Source organism: Macrosteles quadrilineatus, unplaced genomic scaffold, assembly GCF_028750875.1.
Source record: "Macrosteles quadrilineatus isolate MER2022 unplaced genomic scaffold, UCM_ALF_1.0 Scaffold_4__1_contigs__length_99947679, whole genome shotgun sequence".
NCBI lineage: Eukaryota > Metazoa > Arthropoda > Insecta > Hemiptera > Cicadellidae > Macrosteles > Macrosteles quadrilineatus.
In genome coordinates, this window is record NW_026542597.1 from 88,189,854 (window position 1) to 88,210,601 (window position 20,748).

Here is a 20,748-nt window from a genome sequence, read left to right on the forward strand (position 1 = left end):
CCCTCCTCTTCCATCTTCTTCTTACTCTTTACTTCAACCCTTCGCTAGGTTTATTGAGTACAGCGTTATGGGTGTTTTACTGTAGGGATGGGTAGAAATAAAACTACTATGTGTTTGTTCAAGTTTAAGTATACATCAGGTTTATTTTAGCAAGTTGTTTTACGTGAACTGATTAAAACAACCCCTTTGATGGAAGGTAGTTTTATTTAATAGAGGGAATTTAGTTTGGGAAAATTAAGTTGAACTTAACCTTAACAATGTAATTTTAAACAGTACGTGAAACTATATAGTTATAATATGTTCGAAAAGTTTTAAAAATGGAACGCATTAAAATTTAAAGTGAGTAAATTTAAATTTAATTCGCGTTCAATTGGTAGGGTGGAGCCCACGGGTATCCCCTAGTAATATTTTATGTATATATTTAAATAGCATTGATTTCCATTTTTATTCTAGCATTGCAATTGAACCTCGTTAATCTAGAGTGTATAACACAAAGATCGCTCATCAAACATAGCACGCAATTCACCGCTTAGTCTTAGTTGTTGATGGTGTCTGAAATTAAACTTTCTCCTGCGTTAAATAAATAATAGATGTCTATGTAGGGTGTTATATTACTGAGTTATGTATTATTTACTGTTGCACATGTGGCAGCCCTGTCTCAATAACAATAAACACACTTCCGCCCTCAAGATGTCTACTTATTGCAGAGCCTAAACACCTCTATCTTAATCTGTTTTTATACAAATATAATTTTGGGAGTGACGTTCAATAATAAAGGGCTACTTTTAAGATTATATTTACAGATTTGACATTAATTAAAACAGTTATAGTTTAACTTAATTAAAATTTCCAACACTTGAAAAACCGATTGGTTGATTCATAATAGGTTTTGTCATGTGTATAGTGCAGTAATATAATTTATATGAGTCGTATGGAGGATTTTGGATAGTTTTTATGAAGCTATTCCATCTAGATGGGCTAGCCATAGTCGGTTTTTGATTCATCGAGTTTTAACCTCTTCTAATACAAGACAGTGGTGTTGTGATGTGGCAACGTCGCACTGGCCTGTTTCCATGGTAATAACGTGTAAACATGAACATTGCGCAGACGCTGTTTCAGTAGGCCTGGACTGCGGTGTTGCCACTTTCCTTTCATTGCGGAAGAAGGAAAATGCTGTGAAAAAGAACGCAGCTGAATAAACCAACGATATAGTTGTATATTGTTAGAATAAACCTGTCTTATAGTGTGTACGGTTTTATCTTTGTTTTACAATGCTTTGGAAAAAATCGCACGTAAAAGCATTTTTATTAATGAAAGTATTAACGTGGATACTTATGCAGCATTTTGAATAAGTGAGATTTTTCCAGCTTCGGTACTTACTGCATTAATTATTTACCAGAATCAAAAGAAACCCCCTAATCGACCACTGGAAGATGTGGTTTAAAGAAATATCATTGTATACATTTTTGGAAATCCAAATATGGTTTTTATACATTTGTGTAATTACTACGTACAAACATAATATATTTTTTAATACTTTAATACTTTAATTTCCAAATATAGCAAAATTTTAACCACTTATAATAAGGATAAAACGTATCATGGTGTTCTGAAAGGAATCTTTTGCCGATGATAATTCCTCCCAAAGTGCAGCATACATTGTCCTAAAATAACATTCCCTTTGTTGGGGAAGGTGAGTGACATTAAGTGACTTCCTTTGGTGGACATGAGATAAAATATTATACTTTATTCAATACTTGCAATTAATAAGTACATAAATTTGATTTCCGTTATAACTGTGTGTGAGGCTAATTAAACAAAAACCCAAACCGTAGGCCTATTGAAACTTGTTTTTAGACTCCTGTCTAGTTTTTGTAAGGATCTTTTTCTTACGCTATTCTAGAAATCCTATGTATTTTATTAAAAACAAAACATTCCTTATTTCTATTAAATGCATTTGCTTGACAGTGTACATGCGTTCAACGTATTAGGCATTTGTGTTGAATACGTAAATATTTACTTCTGGAAAATACATTTATTTATTTTTTTAAAGCAATTACTCATTAAAAAAACTGTAGTATTTGAGTTGTTCTCACCTTAATTATTTCCTGGTTTTTACAATATAATGCCATAACGTGGCTATTTGAAGATATTTTTTTTACACTATTGATATAATAGTTATTTGTGCAACTAGTGAGCAAAGTGAGCAATTGACTCACTCGAGAGAAATCCTTATTCACGAGCCGTAGGCGAGTGAGGAATGGTTTCTCGAGTGGCTTGTCTTACCTTTGTCAAAGTAGGCTACTAAAACATCGACATGCCAAATGGAGAAATCAAAACTTTGCACATCTATAAAGTTGTCCTGGTTAATCTGTAAAATCACTGATGTGGTCGTCAACAAAGTCAATAAAGGCGTCACGCAAAACCACGGTTAGGCCGCGCTACCACACAAGAATTCATCCCTTTCCTTTCCCTTCGGCATTTTTTTGTTACTTCATCAATTACCTATACAAAACAGTTATGATGTGCAATGTACATACTGAATCCTCTGAATTAGTCGACGGCCTCTTTTAACCTTGATTTGATCCGTCCACATAGGCTACAGGCATGCACGAAAAGATTTTAAGCAAATCAAAGGTTAGCCCGTCAAAAATGAGGAATACTGAAAGATTTGAAATGGTGGTACCAGGACAGAAAACCCATAACGTGCTTTGATATCAGTCTGTGGCATAACTAAGCTACTCATCAAGTTTAATTATTGTAAATTAAAAGATAGTATAATTTAAGTTTATAAATGATTTAGGCCCGATTTCACCAAACACTTAAACCGCCATTAAACCTAACTGCAGTTAACTCTGCAGACTTTAACTGACGAAATCGGATTTCACCACTCGCTGTTAGAGCTAGTTAGCTATAGTGTAGTGAGCTGTACAACTGCCACTATATAGGTTGTATGTATCAGCACACGATTGAAGTTTTAAGCTGTCTCGATTTTAACCTAACTGAACCTAATTTAAAATTTTTAATGCTATACAGCGTTTGAAAATTACAGCGTTTCAACTTGGGAAAAACATAGTCGAAGTAGTATAACGTTAAGGGTCCACGTTTAAGAGTCCTTCAACATACATAATGATTTATGATAGTTACACTATCAAGTAGTAACTAAATCGTATACAATTGTTTATTGTACACTTAACTAGGGATACAATAATAACAAACCAATTAATTACAAACTGCTTGAGTTTATTTCGTACAATAAGCCATTCATGAGTTCAAACTTAACTACTTTAAACTTTAGTCAGGAGAATTGTTATTCTAGTTTTACCTCCTAAAGACTTCCTTGTTACGTTTAAAGTTTTATCTGATTAGCGAACTGTGTTTTTCCTTTTAATTTGATTATTTTTGCAATGTAATTGTAAAATATCCGTCGTAACTATTTGTAAACAACTTGGAAAAATGGGAAAACTTAAATACATGAGTAAACAAATGTTTTGTTTTATCGTAAATACATTTACAGTGTGAAGAATGGACTAATTATAGAAAAATTTTATGGTTCTCAGTATTTCCTTGGTCAATAAAATTATATGCTTCCAATAAAATGCACCTAACACTATTTTATAGTTGTATGTACACTATACCTCGATAGCGGAGCGGTTTAAGTACCCAGTAATTATTAGGTCTCTGATTTGATCCTGAGAAAGGTTAGTAACTTAGATTTTTTATTGTTTGAAACTAGTCCCAGCTGTTCTTGGTCATTTGGCTTTCAATTCATTTTTTTATAGCTAAAACAGCTGCTCAAACCTACACAAGGCATCTCACACCATTCTACACTCATGCTTCACTCTTTGGGTTAAAGTACGCTCCTAGGTGGCGTTCCCATCTCAACTGGCAATAATACTAAAAATATTTACCTAACAAACACATTACATGAATACATTATTTTTAGAGAGACATGTAGAATTATTTGTCAACAACAATATAAACATCATGCATCGTTTGAGGTAATAGTAAATTTTCATCACGTCAATCTGTACCAATTTGCGGGTAAAGTATCAAAAAAGTAAAATTGTTCTGGTCAATGATCAACTCATATTTCGAACATGTTACGATAATTAATCAGTTACTAACCGAGCAACTTATTAACTAGCAATATTAATAGTTAATAATAATCATTTTATTCAATTTAATCTGTAATATTGTTCATATGCAACACTGACGCCGATCGCCTACGTGTATGTAGGCGTTTATAACTTGTCAATACAAGCTTGTCATTGACACTTTGTGACAAGGCTTGTCAATCTTGTCAATGTACAAGGAGTGAACCGGTGGTTTTCACTGTAACCTGTAACTAGGCAAAGGTGAGCCTTTACAATAGATTTTAGATAAATGATAGCCTTTGGTAGGATTTTTTATGCTAGTATTAGTTATTATAGAATTAATATATCAGAAGGCTATTGCGTTAAAAAGAATTTAAAATTGCATTATTTCAGAATAAAATTTCAAAGCTGGTAGCTAAGTAGGTTCTTTATTCAATATTCGATTTTTGATATCACTGACAATCGTATCTGAATTGATAACCCTGTAGGATTCGTAATCCTAAACAAATCCTCAATCTTTCATGTCACTGTAATTACTGAGAATATATCACAGTAGCATTATTTTTTATATTTTCAAAAGTTTACTCGTTCTATTGTCAAAGGCTTTAACTTTTTTTGTCTTTTATTCTATCCATGAGTGTAAAATTTTAGTTAATGCCTCTATTATGAGCAGAAACACAGAAAAATATTAATAGTGTCGAACATAACATTAGTTTATACATGATTCAACATATTTTACATTACTTCAACAATGCATTAAATGTAATATTTTTATATTTACTTTTTTCGAGTTACTGTATCGGAAAAACAGAAATAATTTTACTTTCCATTAAAAGTTAGCCTATTATTTTTATGAAAGTGAAAACAATGATTATTGAGTCGTGAAAATGATTTATTCCAATAATGTATTCCAGTTATTCAGACGCAAATGTGTTGAAACATTTTAGTGAGAAAATTAGTTAAATGCATTGAAATGCCATAAATGTTATCAAATTGAGTAACTTTTAAGTTTGTGCAGTCGATTATGAATTGCCATTTACCGTTAAAGTGAAATATGTACATCAAATGTAAATTTTTTCTCCCAAAGTATGACAGTGTTTATAATAAGATTAATATTATGATAGAAAAGATTTTTAAATTATGTTTGAAATAAACCATACATATAATTGAACAAGATAGCTCATTTTCGTATAATGGTATGTATAATTTATAATGATGTGACTACTGTGATATTTACGTGTAATGAAATACAACATCATTACATTGGTATCATTAATATAATACATACATTTAACCTGAAAACGAGTAAATGCTGAGTTTAGATTTAAGTGAGATTCTTTGTGTAGCTTTTTTAAATGATTAAGGACTGTCGTTTCCTTAGCAAGAATCATTTTGAAAGCCATTTGTTTAAAAACCGCTAGGTTACGTGCCAAATTATTGAATGGTACTAAATAGTTTAGGAATGAAATTTTGACCTGCCATTAATATGCAAATAACTTGTCTTGTAGTTGAGACGGACTTAAAAACACCTTTCAAAAAAGTAAGGTTATTTTCGAAAATATAAAAGTAATTTTAAACTATATCGTCTTCTATTAGTTAAATGCCTGACGAAAACCCAGTAATATTTTACGTAAAAAAAGCAGAACAACAGAAATAACACAGGCATCTCAAGGGACAGAACGACTCTATCTTGATCTTGCCAGTTCTACCAACTTCTCAAAATGACCAATGTATTTGTGGTTGTGTTATATATCGTGGCAGTATTCAAGTTTAATTTATTTTTTGCCAACTGATATTTACCATTAAAAAATTTTTTAACCAAACACACAGATTAAATAAATAAACATTTATTTAGTTGTTATTTCGTGTAAACTTGTCTAAAGTTACCCTAATTTAATTTAATAATAAAATTGTTTGCTGCAGTAGCAATTTATTTGAACATCCTTTATCAATGATACTCTTTTAGTTAACGCAAAAAACATCTTACTTGTATTTAATGCTATTGGTTTGTGTTTTGATGTTCCTAAATTTATGTATTTATTAAAGTTTCCCAAAATAATAGCAAAGTAATTTGTTTGATTTATTACCAAGACTATACGGTACATATTTAATATAAATTGAGTTCATAATAATCATAATTGTTAGTGATATGAGATTAGTCAAAGTCACAACACAAGTATAAGAAATAAAAATCCAAGTATTTATACAAGAAAAACAATAAATTGGTGATAAAAGTATAGATATTCCGTTTCACGTCAGCTGTCCAACACGAAACGGACGTCACGTACGGGAACTCACAAGTTGTTTACAATAACGTACATCACGGGTTTTGCTGTCCCATCTGTTACCGTGTTTCTTATTTGTAAACAGCTGGAACCAGCTGTTCCTGATCCTGTTGCTGGCTGATGAAACAGCTGATCTTAGTCAGTAACAAAGCTAAACAAGTTTTCAATTAAGTGGATTATGAACAATCATTGTACAAATCAATCAAAGTTGTGAGCTGTGTTTGTAAAAGCTACGCTAGTGTGTTGTTCGACCGGACGAGGTGGCCGACTCTTCATACATATTGATGTCGAAAACCCTTCGCATTTCTAATGTCATCCTTTCCTCTTCGCTGCTTCTATGTACAATATACAGATAACAAATATATATAAAAATTCACTAGCTTAATCATCTATAGTGCAATTAAATTTGGACTCTATAAGTAAAAGAGTTCCACCTATATTTTACCACTAGGGTAATTTTTTTGTAAAGTTAACGGTTTTCGTGAAATTTGGCATCTAATATTTAATATGGCCGCCATTTTGAAACGGTTAATGATTTTTTAGTATAATTTCTAACGATAATAGGTCTTAATAAGATTAACATTTTTGCAAAGTATCAAAGCTGCATCTCAAATGGTGAAATGTGTTTGTCTTGTCTTAAGGAATAACGCTATATACAAGTGTCCAGAGAGCTGCGGGACACCCTGTATATAAAATATGTTAAAATTCACTCGCTTATTTATTTATAGTGCAACTAATTTGGACTCTATAACAAGAGTTCCACCTATATTTTACCACTAGTGTTTCTTTGGTTGTTTTTGTTTGTATTGAGTTTGATATTATTGAAGTTCATATTTGATCTTTCAGTTGTATGCTTTTTTTACACTTTTGTGTTTTTTCGTATGGGAATGTCCCAAACCAAGCTCACGTTATCAGCTTGTCAACTTTTTTAGTTCTGAAGCATCATTAATTGGTTGGTAGCACAAAGACAAAAATATTATCCCAGCCAAGAATAAACCCCGATCGGGATTTTAAAATAAAAATGTATAGGGACTTGGCTATCCAGACAATTCACATATTCTGATGGTTATGAAATAAAAGTAGGTTATGAGCAAATAGTTTATAAGGAGTTATCATAGAAAGATACGAGGGAAATTAATTATTGCCATTATCAATTGAGAAGGGGGGGGGGAATGGGGTGACGAGGTGCGTATTCTAACCCAAATACTAGCGAGTGAGTGTAGAATGGAGTGAGATTATTTCATTTCATTTCATGATCTGTGTAATGTCAGTATGTACTAGGTATTCACTTCAGGGAAGACCAAACATCGCATGTTGGCAAAACACGCAGACCTTTTTGGGGTGAAAGGTTCCCTCCACTCTCAACGATCAAGAAAACCCACAACAGTCACGAAAAGCTTTTTCTATGTAAATTCTATTGTATGGCTACAAATATCTTTATCTCCTACTGCATGGGTAAGCATTTTCCTTTTTTATGTGTGTATATTTTCTATTTTCCATTTTTTTCTCATCAAGTTTTCCTCCCGTTTTTCCAAACGTGACTCTTTTTTCATTTTACGTTTTTTCATTGATTGACTGTCTATGGTTGACACGAAATATTAAGGATATGTAATGAGAAAATGTAAAAAATTGTTTGAAAAATATGGTTAAACAAATGAATTACTATACAAAGATGATTTTCGCTATTAGGAAAACCAAAAAGACTCCAGATTACTTTGTCTCACTTACTCCAGATTTGCAACGTGAAGGCACGAAATAGTGAGCGCGTATGCAGACAAGGTCGTATGCGCGCGAAATACGTTGGCAGCACTGGCTGTAAATCAGTTGGCCAGCTGTTGTACTGTTGTATCATTAAATGTAATATTAAAAGTTCACTTCTGTGTAAAAATATGTCACGTTTCTTTACCAATTTATTTGTTTTATGGTAACTGTAGGAAAAATATAGTGTGCAACTCGAGTGCAAAGTGCAATTACTTCACTCGATAAACCATTCCTCACGAGCCGTTTCTCTCGAGTGAGTCAATTGCTCCCTTTTCTCACTAGTTGCACAAATAACTATAAAACCATACTTTTTATAATGTTTGAATTAGCTTTTGCTCACTTTCTATTGAACATAATTAGGTTTCCAATCTCAGTTACAAGTTATGAATAAATTTTTGACAATCACCACAGTCTTATGTATGAGAAGAATCAAATTTGCTTCACTACACGTTGAATTTCAACCTTAATTTTACCATCATGTTGAAGGTTAGAAACCCGTTAAGTTTGAGTTTGTTATACAGATTTGCTATTTCAAGAAACCATATTGGTATTTTAAAAACGGATAGTTACTTATTGAAGATATCGCTTAAAATAAAATCTTTAGAAGCTGGATTTCATGTTTTTTGGTACAGCAATTTATATTATTAGCATAACTGATATGACAGTGTCCTAAGTTTTTTTAATAAGCCTTTTCATATTAGACACTGACATAAGAAATTTACATGAAGAAATATAATAAATAAGTTCTAGTCTCCTCTTTGAATCATGTTATAATATTATTTAAATTTACTCTTTATACTTAAAGGAACTTTTCATGAGACTTAAGAATACATTTCAAGTACTTAATATTTCACATAACCACTCTCCCTTCAAAGTGATATTTATATATTTTTTAAATTTTCGATATTTTAGTTTTCATTTACAATTTAACTTTTTTAAATGTTTAGTTAATGACAAAGCAGAGTTTTCCTATTCTCATTAACCTCCAAACATAAAATTCCACTTCAATCATTATTGAATTTGCACCGTCGTTTGCACGTTGGTTTAAACGTCCCCAAGGCAGTATATGACAGGTAATCTGTTGCCGCCATTCTGTGGTTTGCGATAAGCTCTAGACTAGAGCATGCTGGGTAATTATATAGTCAAATTATGTCACAATGATTTATGATTTGTACTTCATTTTAAATATTTTTTCAGTAAATGTACAATATTGGGTTTCGTAACTTTGTTAGTATTGGCTACTTCGTAATTGTTTTCTGTGAATAAATGTATTCAGTAGGTTATTTGTTATTTAAATGATCATTTTACCGTGATATTTTGTAGAGAGGTCTTTTTGTTGCATTATAAACAAATTGTTGCTGGGACCACAATGCTTAAGGTACATAAAAAGTAAAAATAGAAAATCAGGGAGGCAAATCTTCAAAAAATGTCTAGTAATATCTCCGTTTGCTATGGATAAAATATAGCATAAAATGGAAGCTACCCGATAGTGTTCAAACTCCAAAATATTGGTTTGGGGAAAAATAAAAACCGTTATAAAAATTCATATTTATATCAAAATTGTTATTATTTTGGAAAATTATGATAGTCTAAGAAGTTCAGTAGATAAATAATAAATAAATACACAAGACTAGCATTTTTCCTACGCAGAATAGCAGTTTTTTACCTGAAGAATCATCTCAACTTTGCCAATTTCGTAACATTTCCAAGTAAAATTACAAGTGGAGAATGCAATTATTGTAAAAGCTGCCTCTTCTCCGTCAGACGCCTCTTGCTTGATGTTTGTCCAATCTCTTGCAAAGAGGATTAAATATATATTTCGTATTTTATTTTTATTCTTCTCTAACATCGCCAACAATGGCTAGCCCCCTGGTGGCGAATTTCAGTTGAATCTTTCCTTAAGTGTATTGTTGAAAAATATACAGTGCTGGTTTCAAGGGTGAAATGTTTTTTTTTTTATCACAGTACCTATTGTCTTTATTTTATTGTTTTCGTATCTATTGTAAAAACTTGAATTGTGTTCTTGCAATTGTATGGTGATATTTGTAAACTTTTCAATTCGATATTTTATTTTCGATATATTTTTCGATTTGTAATCGTTTTCAGTATTTATATTAATAATAACTTATCACCTTACTGGTCATTTCTTTTTGCAAGTAACTATGTGTTAAAAAAGCTACAAAATAGTACTAAAGACTATTACAAATATTTTAGCTATTATATTGTATGTAGACCAATTTATTTGAATTGTTCATTTAAATTCACCTATACTGTGAATTACACTGTATTTAAAAATACTAAAAAATTACAAAAATCCTTTTAATGATTTAAATTACCAAAAATTAGGAATAGAGCATTTGTGCAACTAGTAATAAACTACACAAAACACAAATTACTATACAAATAGTTTATGTGTTCTAATTGGGGATCAAAATCATCCGGAACATCCAGTGATATTCTATGGGTCATTTAGGTAGCTCTTAAAAAAAATTAAGGATGTATTCTGCATTGTAAAATATTAAAAAACTTTTCAACCGTAGTATGTGTCATACTATAATTTGATATCAAAATATATGTCCGGATTATTCAAAGTCCTACTTCATTGGAAGGATTCACCTTGCAGTTTCTTATACAAATGTCGAACAGTTTCGTCATATGTTTTGACCACGCTCGTGGCATTCCTAGCAATAAAACTTAGCATTGACTAAATCTGTCTTACAAGGGCTAAAAATATCGCATTATTCATTCGAATGATGTAATCGCCACCGAATATATCAGCTGTGTTATTGAACGGAGATCATAGTGATAGTGTGACAGTGTAGTGCCTTCTTCATGAACAGCGGTTGTACTGTTGTGAGTGTTATTTTATTTATTTTCTTTATTCATAACTTTTTGTTTAGTTATATTAGTTTGTTATTTCGTGTTTTTTTTTCGTTCTGGTGCTTTTGGGGTGATCCTAGATGGTCTTTATATTCCAATTTAAAAGAAAAGTGTCCAGTTTCCAGTTCCAAATAGTTTTTCGTTGAAGTACGTAGTTTTCTTCAAATTGTTATTCATGATGTGTATTTTCTTGGTGTAATATGTAAGCTGTAATGGCATTGTTCACAGTTTTAGCTTGAATTGAAAGATTCTGTGATAATTTACTATCTATAAAGCTACGTTAAGTGACAAATCATGTTGTGAATTGTGTTTAATGAATCGTATAAAAGAAATGTTTTAAAATATGTTTACATTTATTTTTATTTCGATACAAAGGTATCTCAAGAACGGATTTAGTTATCAAATCTATGTTCCATAGTTTGTTTTTTATGTCAAACATATCAACAAAATTCTTCTCAATTCAAAATTCCCTCTTGTCACAGTTAATTCATCTTTTACGCAGTGGTATATCGAAGTTCCTAGAAAATGAACTTTATTGTGGTATCGTATTAAGTCTACTGTACGACGGGGGAGACCTTTTGTATGTTGTATAAAGTAACTGCAATTCAATGGAAAAATATAAATAGTTTATTGATTTATTTCTATTTATAACTGCATTGAAGACTCGTTCTAGTTCCAACTGATTTTTTTTAACTGCTACAATGAAAACACAATGCCGGGGATTTATTTTACTAATTCAAAGTTTTATTGTCCGAGCATTATTTTATTTGGAATAGGAAATGAGCAGCCTGGTTGCTATGGCAACATTATACTTAGTAATCCCGGTTGCTATGGTAACGTGTATATTGAGATTTCAAATAGAATTAACTGGGGATATTGGGTATATTGTTATGATGAGAATATAATGTGAAGCTTTGTTTGATGGAAATAGACTTTGTTACATACAATATTAACGGCACTTGCTTATTTATAGTGTAACACGCTGTTAAAACTTACGTTCGAACTACTGTATACTGTATAAGTTATAAAATTAGTTATCATGGGGAACTTTTTTTAGAAGGAGGTTGGTGGCCTCTTTAAAACTATTGTCCGTCCTATGGGTCTCAAAGTTTTTTGCGTGTGTCCTATAAGTCAAAGCAATGTACCTTGCCTGCAAGTCCTGTTACAATACCAGAAATTATTGGTTTCGTGTTTTTAATTGTGTAACCAGATAATAATTTAAGATAGCTACATTGTTTTGAAGTCCTTCGTTTGATCGACTGGGCAAACATTTCGCCCATTTTACCCTCGCCCGCATTTTTTAAGAAACATATTCTACACACTTAATATTTAAGAATACCACTAATTTTCGTAACGAAATGAAATATCATGAATATTTTGAAAAGTGTATGCTATACAGTTGCAAAACCATGTTCCGAAATCTATAGACGTTGTTAGTTTTTATGTTGGGTAAAAACATACTGTGACACAAAACATCAGCACACTCGCATGAAACACGCATCAAAACACGTTTCAAAATTTATTACACGATTAAAAGTGTTTTTGTACTATCATAATGATTTGATGATGATTGTATTATGATCTTTAATGATTATTTGACTAATTGTTTTTTTTTTCAGTCGCAGCGGAAGACATGCTGCAACATGACGTCAGACAATGATGGACAAGGTAAATATATTTTACTATTATTTATTTTATTTTAATTTTACACGACCGTGAACGAATTTGGACACAGCCACCATGAATTTGGATGATGATTGGATGATCTTGATTTGGATCATGAATATTTAGACATCAAGGTTTACCCTTAAGCTAGTTTGTTGGGTGATTCAAAATTTCTTGTTAAGTGTGTATTTTTTTTATTTTTAGAAAAGTGCTCTCTTGTAGAATGGTCTATCGTTTTGTCAGTTGGTGCACTGGTATTGCAAGGTTAAGGAATTTCTTCTGAATGAATGGAATGTCTCACTATCTAAATATGCAATGATATAAAACTGAGAAACCAGTAGGAAGGGAAATTACAGGCTTTAAGGTTGGTAATAATTAGAGGATTCTACGTTGAATACAACTTGATTACTTCAAGGAGAAACCTCTAGGTCAAGACCAAACATGAGATTTGAATTTACTTTTGTCAATTTTCTATTTTCTGATGTTTAAGGATTTGAGCTATTGGTAAACTTCTCAAGTGATCGTGTTTATATTTTATTTATAAGCTACTCATAAAAGCCTATAACGTAAATAAAACTTTTCAGTTCGTATTGCAAATGAAGTTAGTGATTTTAGATATTTGGGTGGTTACAATTTTAAACGTTATACAGTAGTTTTGGACTCTATGATGTCATTTAGTTTTGTTTTATTTTTTTCTTAGATCTAACAATTATTCTAATTAGTGAGTCTATTACATTAACAACCTCATTCAAACTAGTATTTATTAATACTAGAGGTCGTCCAGTGGTCGAAAACTCGACCATAAAAATCGAATGTACAGACTTTTCTGTTTTCACCCCACGCTTTAAATAAAACATGTGTTTGGAATTTCTTCCATTTGTTTTGATTTTCTGTTTATATTTCGTTGTTATTTCGTTACCAGCATGGCAACCTATAAAGCCCATGTTAATTTTTTAAAATTTAAAACTCATTTTTTGTGCTTATATTTGAGCCTATTTGAATTTTTAAAGGGACTCTGCTCTTCTACAGGAAAATATCTTTCTAACGGTATGCGCAGATTTTCCCTGCGATGCACACGAGCTGAGAAAAAGGGTTTTAAAGAAACATGCTTGCCTATTAATATATAGATAGATCAATTTAACCCACTTAATATTCCGTTTATATGCTTAGAGAAGGTTACTCGTATATCAACGTCTTCTAAAATCTGAGGTTTCTCCTTAGTGACTGTACTGTCTTTAAATACCATATTTAATTGTAATATTTATCAGCTGACTTTTTGTTTGTTTTTGTTTATGTGATGAGTTTTTGGAAATTGGTATTAAAACGGGGTTGATCTTATCTTGGTTTTATTTTATCTTCAAACAACTTACAATGGCGACGAGGATGAGGAAGAACGGTAGAAAACATCAGGAACTAGAAAGTCACCAGCTTTACAGCAAATATAACTTTAAAAACCACGATGTATACTCCACTCCAAATAGAGCTAGCTCTGCCACCAATAGTAGATCTCAGCTGTGCTCAAAGAACAGCTATAAATCGTCAAATTGTACTTCTGAGGACTCTATGGAGGAGGTCAACAGCATGCAAGTTGCCAGTATTAATCCAAGGGAATGTGAGGAGAAGTTCAGCAAAGCTGTGGTAACCAAAGCACATCTGGACAGTGTGAAGAAGGCTAGAGTAGAGTACCAGAGTGATATTTCCAAGGAAAAATACAAGGATTTTCAAGTGTTGAAAGAACACAAGGATGCCAAACCTCTGAAGAAAGTTCAAGAACAACTAGGTGAAGAGCAGAAAACTCTAGAAGAACTAGAAGGTGTCCTACAACATAAATATGGGTCTGTAGATATTCGATTGAAGCGAGTCCTAGAAGAATGTAATGGGTTGTTGGATGAGCTACGAGGACTCAAGTTAGAGTTAATGAAAGGGAGAGCTGCATGAGTTCTACACTGATGACAGGGACGATATACAACAAAATAATTAATAGAGCTCAGGTTAATTTTAAGGGGGAAGTGTTGTACTGTCTTTAAATACCATATTTAATTGTAATATTTATCAGCTGACTTTTTGTTTGTTTTTGTTTATGTGATGAGTTTTTGGAAATTGGTATTAAAACGGGGTTGATCTTATCTTGGTTTTATTTTATCTTCAAACAACTTACAGTGACCAATAGTAAGAAATTGAGAAGAATTTATTATATTTGCAACCTCCGATCAAAATGTTGTTTTGATAAAATAATGGGGATCCTTACATTTTGAGATTGTGACTTATTGTCGTAATAAAATAATGAGGTTCTTAACCTAGTTTTAATTTTTTACAATGCACCGAAATGTAATAATGCTACGATAAATATGTCAACTATGTGAATAGGTTGTCAAGTCCTAAGTAGAGATAGTAAATTTTAAACTTGGTAAACCCAGGCTTAGTCGTAAAACTTTAATGGACGTAATGAGTTAGGGGTGTTCTATAAAACCCACTGTTGCATCTAGGAAACTTTTTTCTTCTAATCATTCTTCGTTATAGTTGTCAAAATTGAATTCAGCCATCCTGATTTATACACTTTTTCCGGTTTTAGGGTATTTTAAAGTATTAATTAGTACCTATCTCCTCTTAAATGTTCTACTTAACATATTATATTTATAGTTTTTAATAGTGATTGTCTAATAAACTGACTATGCCTGTGTAAAAATTTTTTAAATTGTTGATGTTTTGAGACTTGACCCAGCTACCCTTAACCAATGGCTTTTAGTGGTTCTTGATAAAATAATCAGCTGATATGTCTTTGAGAACATAATAATGCAATTTATCTTAACAAACCAACCCATACCATTTACATCTTGCAATCTTACTCGGTTTAAAATACATTTTATTTTGCGTCCCCATCGTATAACAATAATATATGTGCCTATAATATATATAGCCCTATACAGGGCTAAAGCGACACATTGAACTTACAGTTTTAAATTATGCATAAAATTAAACTACAATCCATACATCACTCCTTGGATGTCGCTTCCGATAGTTACCGTTGTTCGACGATTCTATACTCATCTGCCATCTCATAACGCATAATAGTTTATTTTGTGTATGTTTTTTGTCGAGTAATACTGTAGATAAATGAATGATGATGCGTGATGGCAGTTCTGTGCTTGTACCTTTAGTTTAAGACCAAAATTATAAAAATCTGTTGGTTAGAAAATCCTAACTGACTCGGAAATGAAAAACATAGCCCAATAACAAATAGAATCATGGTTCAGAATTAGTATTTCACTTTATACAACATTATTAATCTATACTTATTTAATACGCAAGCAGGTTTTTTGTGACAATTACTCCTCCGAAACTACTGAACCGATTGACATGATTTTGGCGTCATTGGAAAGAGCGTATCGTGAAGTTGTGCAGGAAACTTTCTTTTTAGGGAAATAATTAGAGAGTGACGCCCTGGGGTCCTTTAAAGTTTTATATTTTTCCATAAGATTAACATGGGAAACAAAAATTGTTATGCAGCTCCAGCTGTTGTCAGAAATTAAAAATGAGAAAAGAACATAAGTTAATTGTACAGTCAATAAGTTTTCTAATTTAACAGTTTGCTACAAACATTTACAGACTTGGTTAAAATAAATTATGATTACTATTTGAATTTGGGTTGGCGTAAATATTACGATGGAAAAAAGCGAGAGAGTCTGGATGGTTTGATATACTAAAACGAAAACTAAATTAACACTGTGCTGCATGTCTTAGTAATCATTGAAATAGCCGATTTGCAAACTGGAAACATAGGAAAGTAATAGAACACCACCAAGGAAAAGAAATAGAAATAATGCGTAGAATCTTTTAAAGTCATCAGAAATGTTTGACTATCATTCATTTTAAAATAACGCCTGTAGGCCTAATACTTAGCAATTGCTCGAATTCGAGCAACAGGGACACTAGTAATTATAATTTTCCACATTCACTTAACGAACTGAAATCCCCCAAAAACTACGAGAAAAACTGTTATGGAATAACACAAAACCGTAACATTTTCCGAACTGTGTTCAGCTCAGCACTCGTAGAGTGATAGCTCTTTCAAGACGAGTACGCAATCAAGTCGTATTCACTCTATACGGCAATTTCAGTCATTATACTCGCGTAGACCTATCACAGCGACGCCTTCATACTCCCAGCTGTACTTGACAACATTGTAAATGTATCTCTGTGGAAATCTTTATGAATTTTTTTGTCCTAGGACGCTAGGCACGAGCCTGGGATTGTTTTTCACATTACTTCAGGCTAGACCTAGGGGTTGCGGCATTATCACTTAGATCAAATCCATTGGTGACTTGGTGGGGATCGAACCCGGGACCTCAAGGACTGAAGTCCCGCGCTCTAACCACTACGCCAGCTCGCTCCCCTAATCTTTATGTATTGATGACATATTATGAACTATTTAGTGTACAACGTACCATAATGTTTATTAGGAACACGAACTTTTTGCAAAACATAAATTTGACCTTGCATTGTTCGTGATACTAAAATATAAGTCTTGACAAAATGTAGGTTTTTCTGTAACCCTCCCCTAAAAGCGTGAACCATAATAGGGGTTCGTGCCCTTAGGGTCGTATTCAATTGAGTTTCAAACATTGAAAATACACCTGTAGTATTTGTTTATATAATTGTTTCATTTCGTCTGGGTTAACATTTTTATTGTTACCACGCGTGTTATATTTTTAAATTTATGCTAAGTTGCTAGTTTCGATTCTATCAATAGCAGATTCCAATATACAGGGTGATTTGTACTCAGTGTGACAAAATGTTTATGGTGTAAGTACAAAGTAAATGGAGTGTGATGATGCATATCAAATGTTCCAAGTCTAAAAATTAGCTTCACAATTTTTTTTTTTTAATAACCATGCATTTAAACTTAATACAGCGATTTCTCAATTACCTGTATACGGATTTGAGTAAATAAAGTCATTTTCGTGTTCTACATTAAATTTTGAACAAGAATAACAGAAAATAACGGAGGTTCAGTTGTAAAAACTTCATTGTAAATAGATTCAAAGATAGAAATTAAGCTGTCTGATAAAAATTTTAAAAACAATGGTCTATTGCATTTTTCACACCCTGTATACAAGAAAGTGTCAGAATATGTTAAAAGCTGCGCTTTTATAAGCTTTCCAACCATATGCTACACTATTGAGGTTTAGATATTTTTTTGTTTGTTATAGTGGTTTGAATATCAGAAAACAGGGAACTTTTTTACTGTTTTTACTGTTCAAGCGGAATCAAAAATACAACTTTTGCTTAATACATGCCGACTTTCTATGTTTTAAATGTTAAAGACACCATGCTTTGTAGTCTTCAAACCACGAAAGCGTACATAAGCAGACATAAAGCTCAATGGTGTAGCATATGGTTGGAAAGCTTATAAAATGGCATAGTTTTTAACATATTCCGACACTTTCTTCTATACAGGGTGTGAAAAATGCAATAGTCCATTGTTTTTAAAATTTTTATCAAACATCTTAATTTTTATCTTTGAATCTATTTACAATGGAGTTTTTACAACTGATCCTCCGTCATTTTCTGTTATTCTTGTTCAAAATTTAATGTAGAACACGAAAATTGCATTATCTACTCAAATCCATATACAGGTAATTGAGAAATCGCTGTATTTGGTTTAAAAAATGGTTATTTTTTTAACACATAAAATAATTTTTTGGGAAGCTAATTTTTAGACTTGGAACATTTTATATGCATCATCACACTCCATTAACTTTGTACTTACACAAAAAAAATTGTCACACTGAGTACAATTCACCCTGTATAAACCAAAGAGATAAGCTATTCATTGAAATTTAAAACCAAAAAACACCTCATAGTTGTTATTATCCAACGTCCACCTTTTTGATAGTTTTTGTTAATTGCCCAGTGACAAATAGCAGCCTAGTCGAGTAATCGAACCAGCGACCTCTCGATTTTACTTTGACCAACAACCACATTGCTAGGTAGACGTTTAATTTGTACTAGAGGTCGCCCAGTGGTCGAAAATTCGACCAAAAAATTGTAATGTACAGACTTCTCTAATTTCACACTGTAAATAACACATGTGATTAGAATTTTTTCAATTGTTTTGATTTGCTGTTTATATTTCGTAGTTATTTCGTCACCATGGCAACCCAAAAGATCCATGTAAATTAATTATTTGTGTGTTTATTATTGAGCCAATTTTAATTTATAAAGGGATTCTGCACATCTACAGGAAAATAATGGCATTTCAACGTTACTTTTTAAAATGATCTAATTTATTGTCCAGTTCTATATGTATTGCGCATTCCTTATCAACTAGTTGTTTCAATGGATTAAAACGATAAAATTAAATCAGCATCAAACATCGTAAAAAGTCACTGTAGTCTAAAGTCGTGAAAGTGATAGAATCATAAATATGAAATGAGGCTACAAGTTTGTTTAGTATTCGGAAATATATTCTGATGTAAGAAGCGAGAACAGTGATATTCGTGGTTTGATATAATTTTGAAAACTCGCTGATATAAATCATATGCAATATTGAACACATAAACCATGTATTATCTCAGCTTTTTTGATCAAATAATGCTGTCATTTTTCATGTGTTAAAGTAGTTTTCTGACACAGTTTTCACTTTAACACACTTTTACTTGGCAAATACATAAAAAAAATTAGACTAAATATACAACATCAATGAAATCATCTAAAATCCAATGAATAATCCACTTTTTATTGAACATTTAGTTCAAAAAACTTAACTGATGATAAAAACCGCAAATTTGAATAGGAAATTGTGACTAAATCGTTATTTCTTCTTCATTTAAAGTTATTGGACTTACATATTGTAAAATGTTTAAAAGTGTAGCCATAGCTAAAAAAATTAAAATAGGCCTATTTGTTATTTTACTTTTTACATAAACTGATATACTGAAAAAGTTTTCTTTGCCTCATGTACCTATCTTTTTCGTCTTTAGTTGGAATAATTTCCATGATTTTTTTGTGCATTGTTTTAAAATGAAGCGCAATTGATCCCCGACAGAAAGGACTAGTATAAAATATCGTTATGCATATATATTTAGAATTCAAAAGAGCTAAACTGAAAATAGTAGCTTGTGCAAGTTTATCTTTATTACTCGTTAGTACTGAATAATTTATACTATGAGTGCTACGTCTTGTTATTGACTAAGACCGACACGTTCCTTGGACAGGACTGTTAATACCCCTCAACTATCAAAGTATGGCCATAGACAAAAAGAATTAAATAGACTGTCAGCCGTGAAGCTGTGGTTACCATGGTTACCATAGGTTCTGGCGCACACCACTGGGAGTGCCATGTAGTTACGTAGCACATACGCCGTAACTACATGGCGCTCCAAGCGGTGTGCGTCAGGACCTATCGTAACCATGGTAACCACAGCACGGATGACAGTCTATATTTAATTCTTTTTGTGTTATCACCTCGATAAAAAAGTTAACAGTTCGTGAAAATTGAAAATAGAAATTGTCAAATACTTAGATAATCTGTAAGCTGAATAAAGATAGAAGAGGTTGACTTCTATCACGGGTGATAGTCGCATATCTTGTGTAATAAATCCCCATCATAATAAAACTACGAGCCAGTATTCATCTTCATACTCAAACTTTATGATGGAATCCATGATTGGTTATTCCCAAACTATATTTATATTTACTCCCCTTACAGTTTTCCCTTGGACATAATGTTTATTGAATTAAGAAAAATACTATTTTCCATTATGTTTAAATCTTGCTGATAGTCTTGCTTCCTTTTAAAATGTCAGGATTGAGTTTTTCGTCCATTTGCTAGGAAAGGGATCTTTCGTATATTTTAATACTGTTTATGGATTTACGGTCCATGATTTAGGATGTGTAAGGATCTCTGGTGAAGAGCTATTACTCTGTTAATAAGAAATTTCCCTAAAATTCCTGTAGTAGTTAAATAACCAAATCTGTATTGTGAATAGATATTATTGTATCAAATCAACTTAAATGTCCTACGTATCCCCTAGTCATCATACATCCATACCGATTAT

General features: G+C 32.0%; 1 protein-coding gene across 2 annotated transcripts in view; it reads left to right on the forward strand.

Moving 5' to 3' along the window:
* LOC128991781 (high affinity cGMP-specific 3',5'-cyclic phosphodiesterase 9A) overlaps positions 1-20,748 on the forward strand; it is a 195,746-nt gene that overhangs the window by 110,029 nt on the left and 64,969 nt on the right. For both annotated transcript variants that reach the window (XM_054414967.1, XM_054414968.1), the window contains exon 5: positions 12,643-12,691. In XM_054414967.1, the coding sequence (XP_054270942.1) occupies positions 12,667-12,691 (25 nt within the window). In that variant the 5' untranslated portion in view covers positions 12,643-12,666. The remainder of the gene's footprint in view (positions 1-12,642; positions 12,692-20,748) is intronic.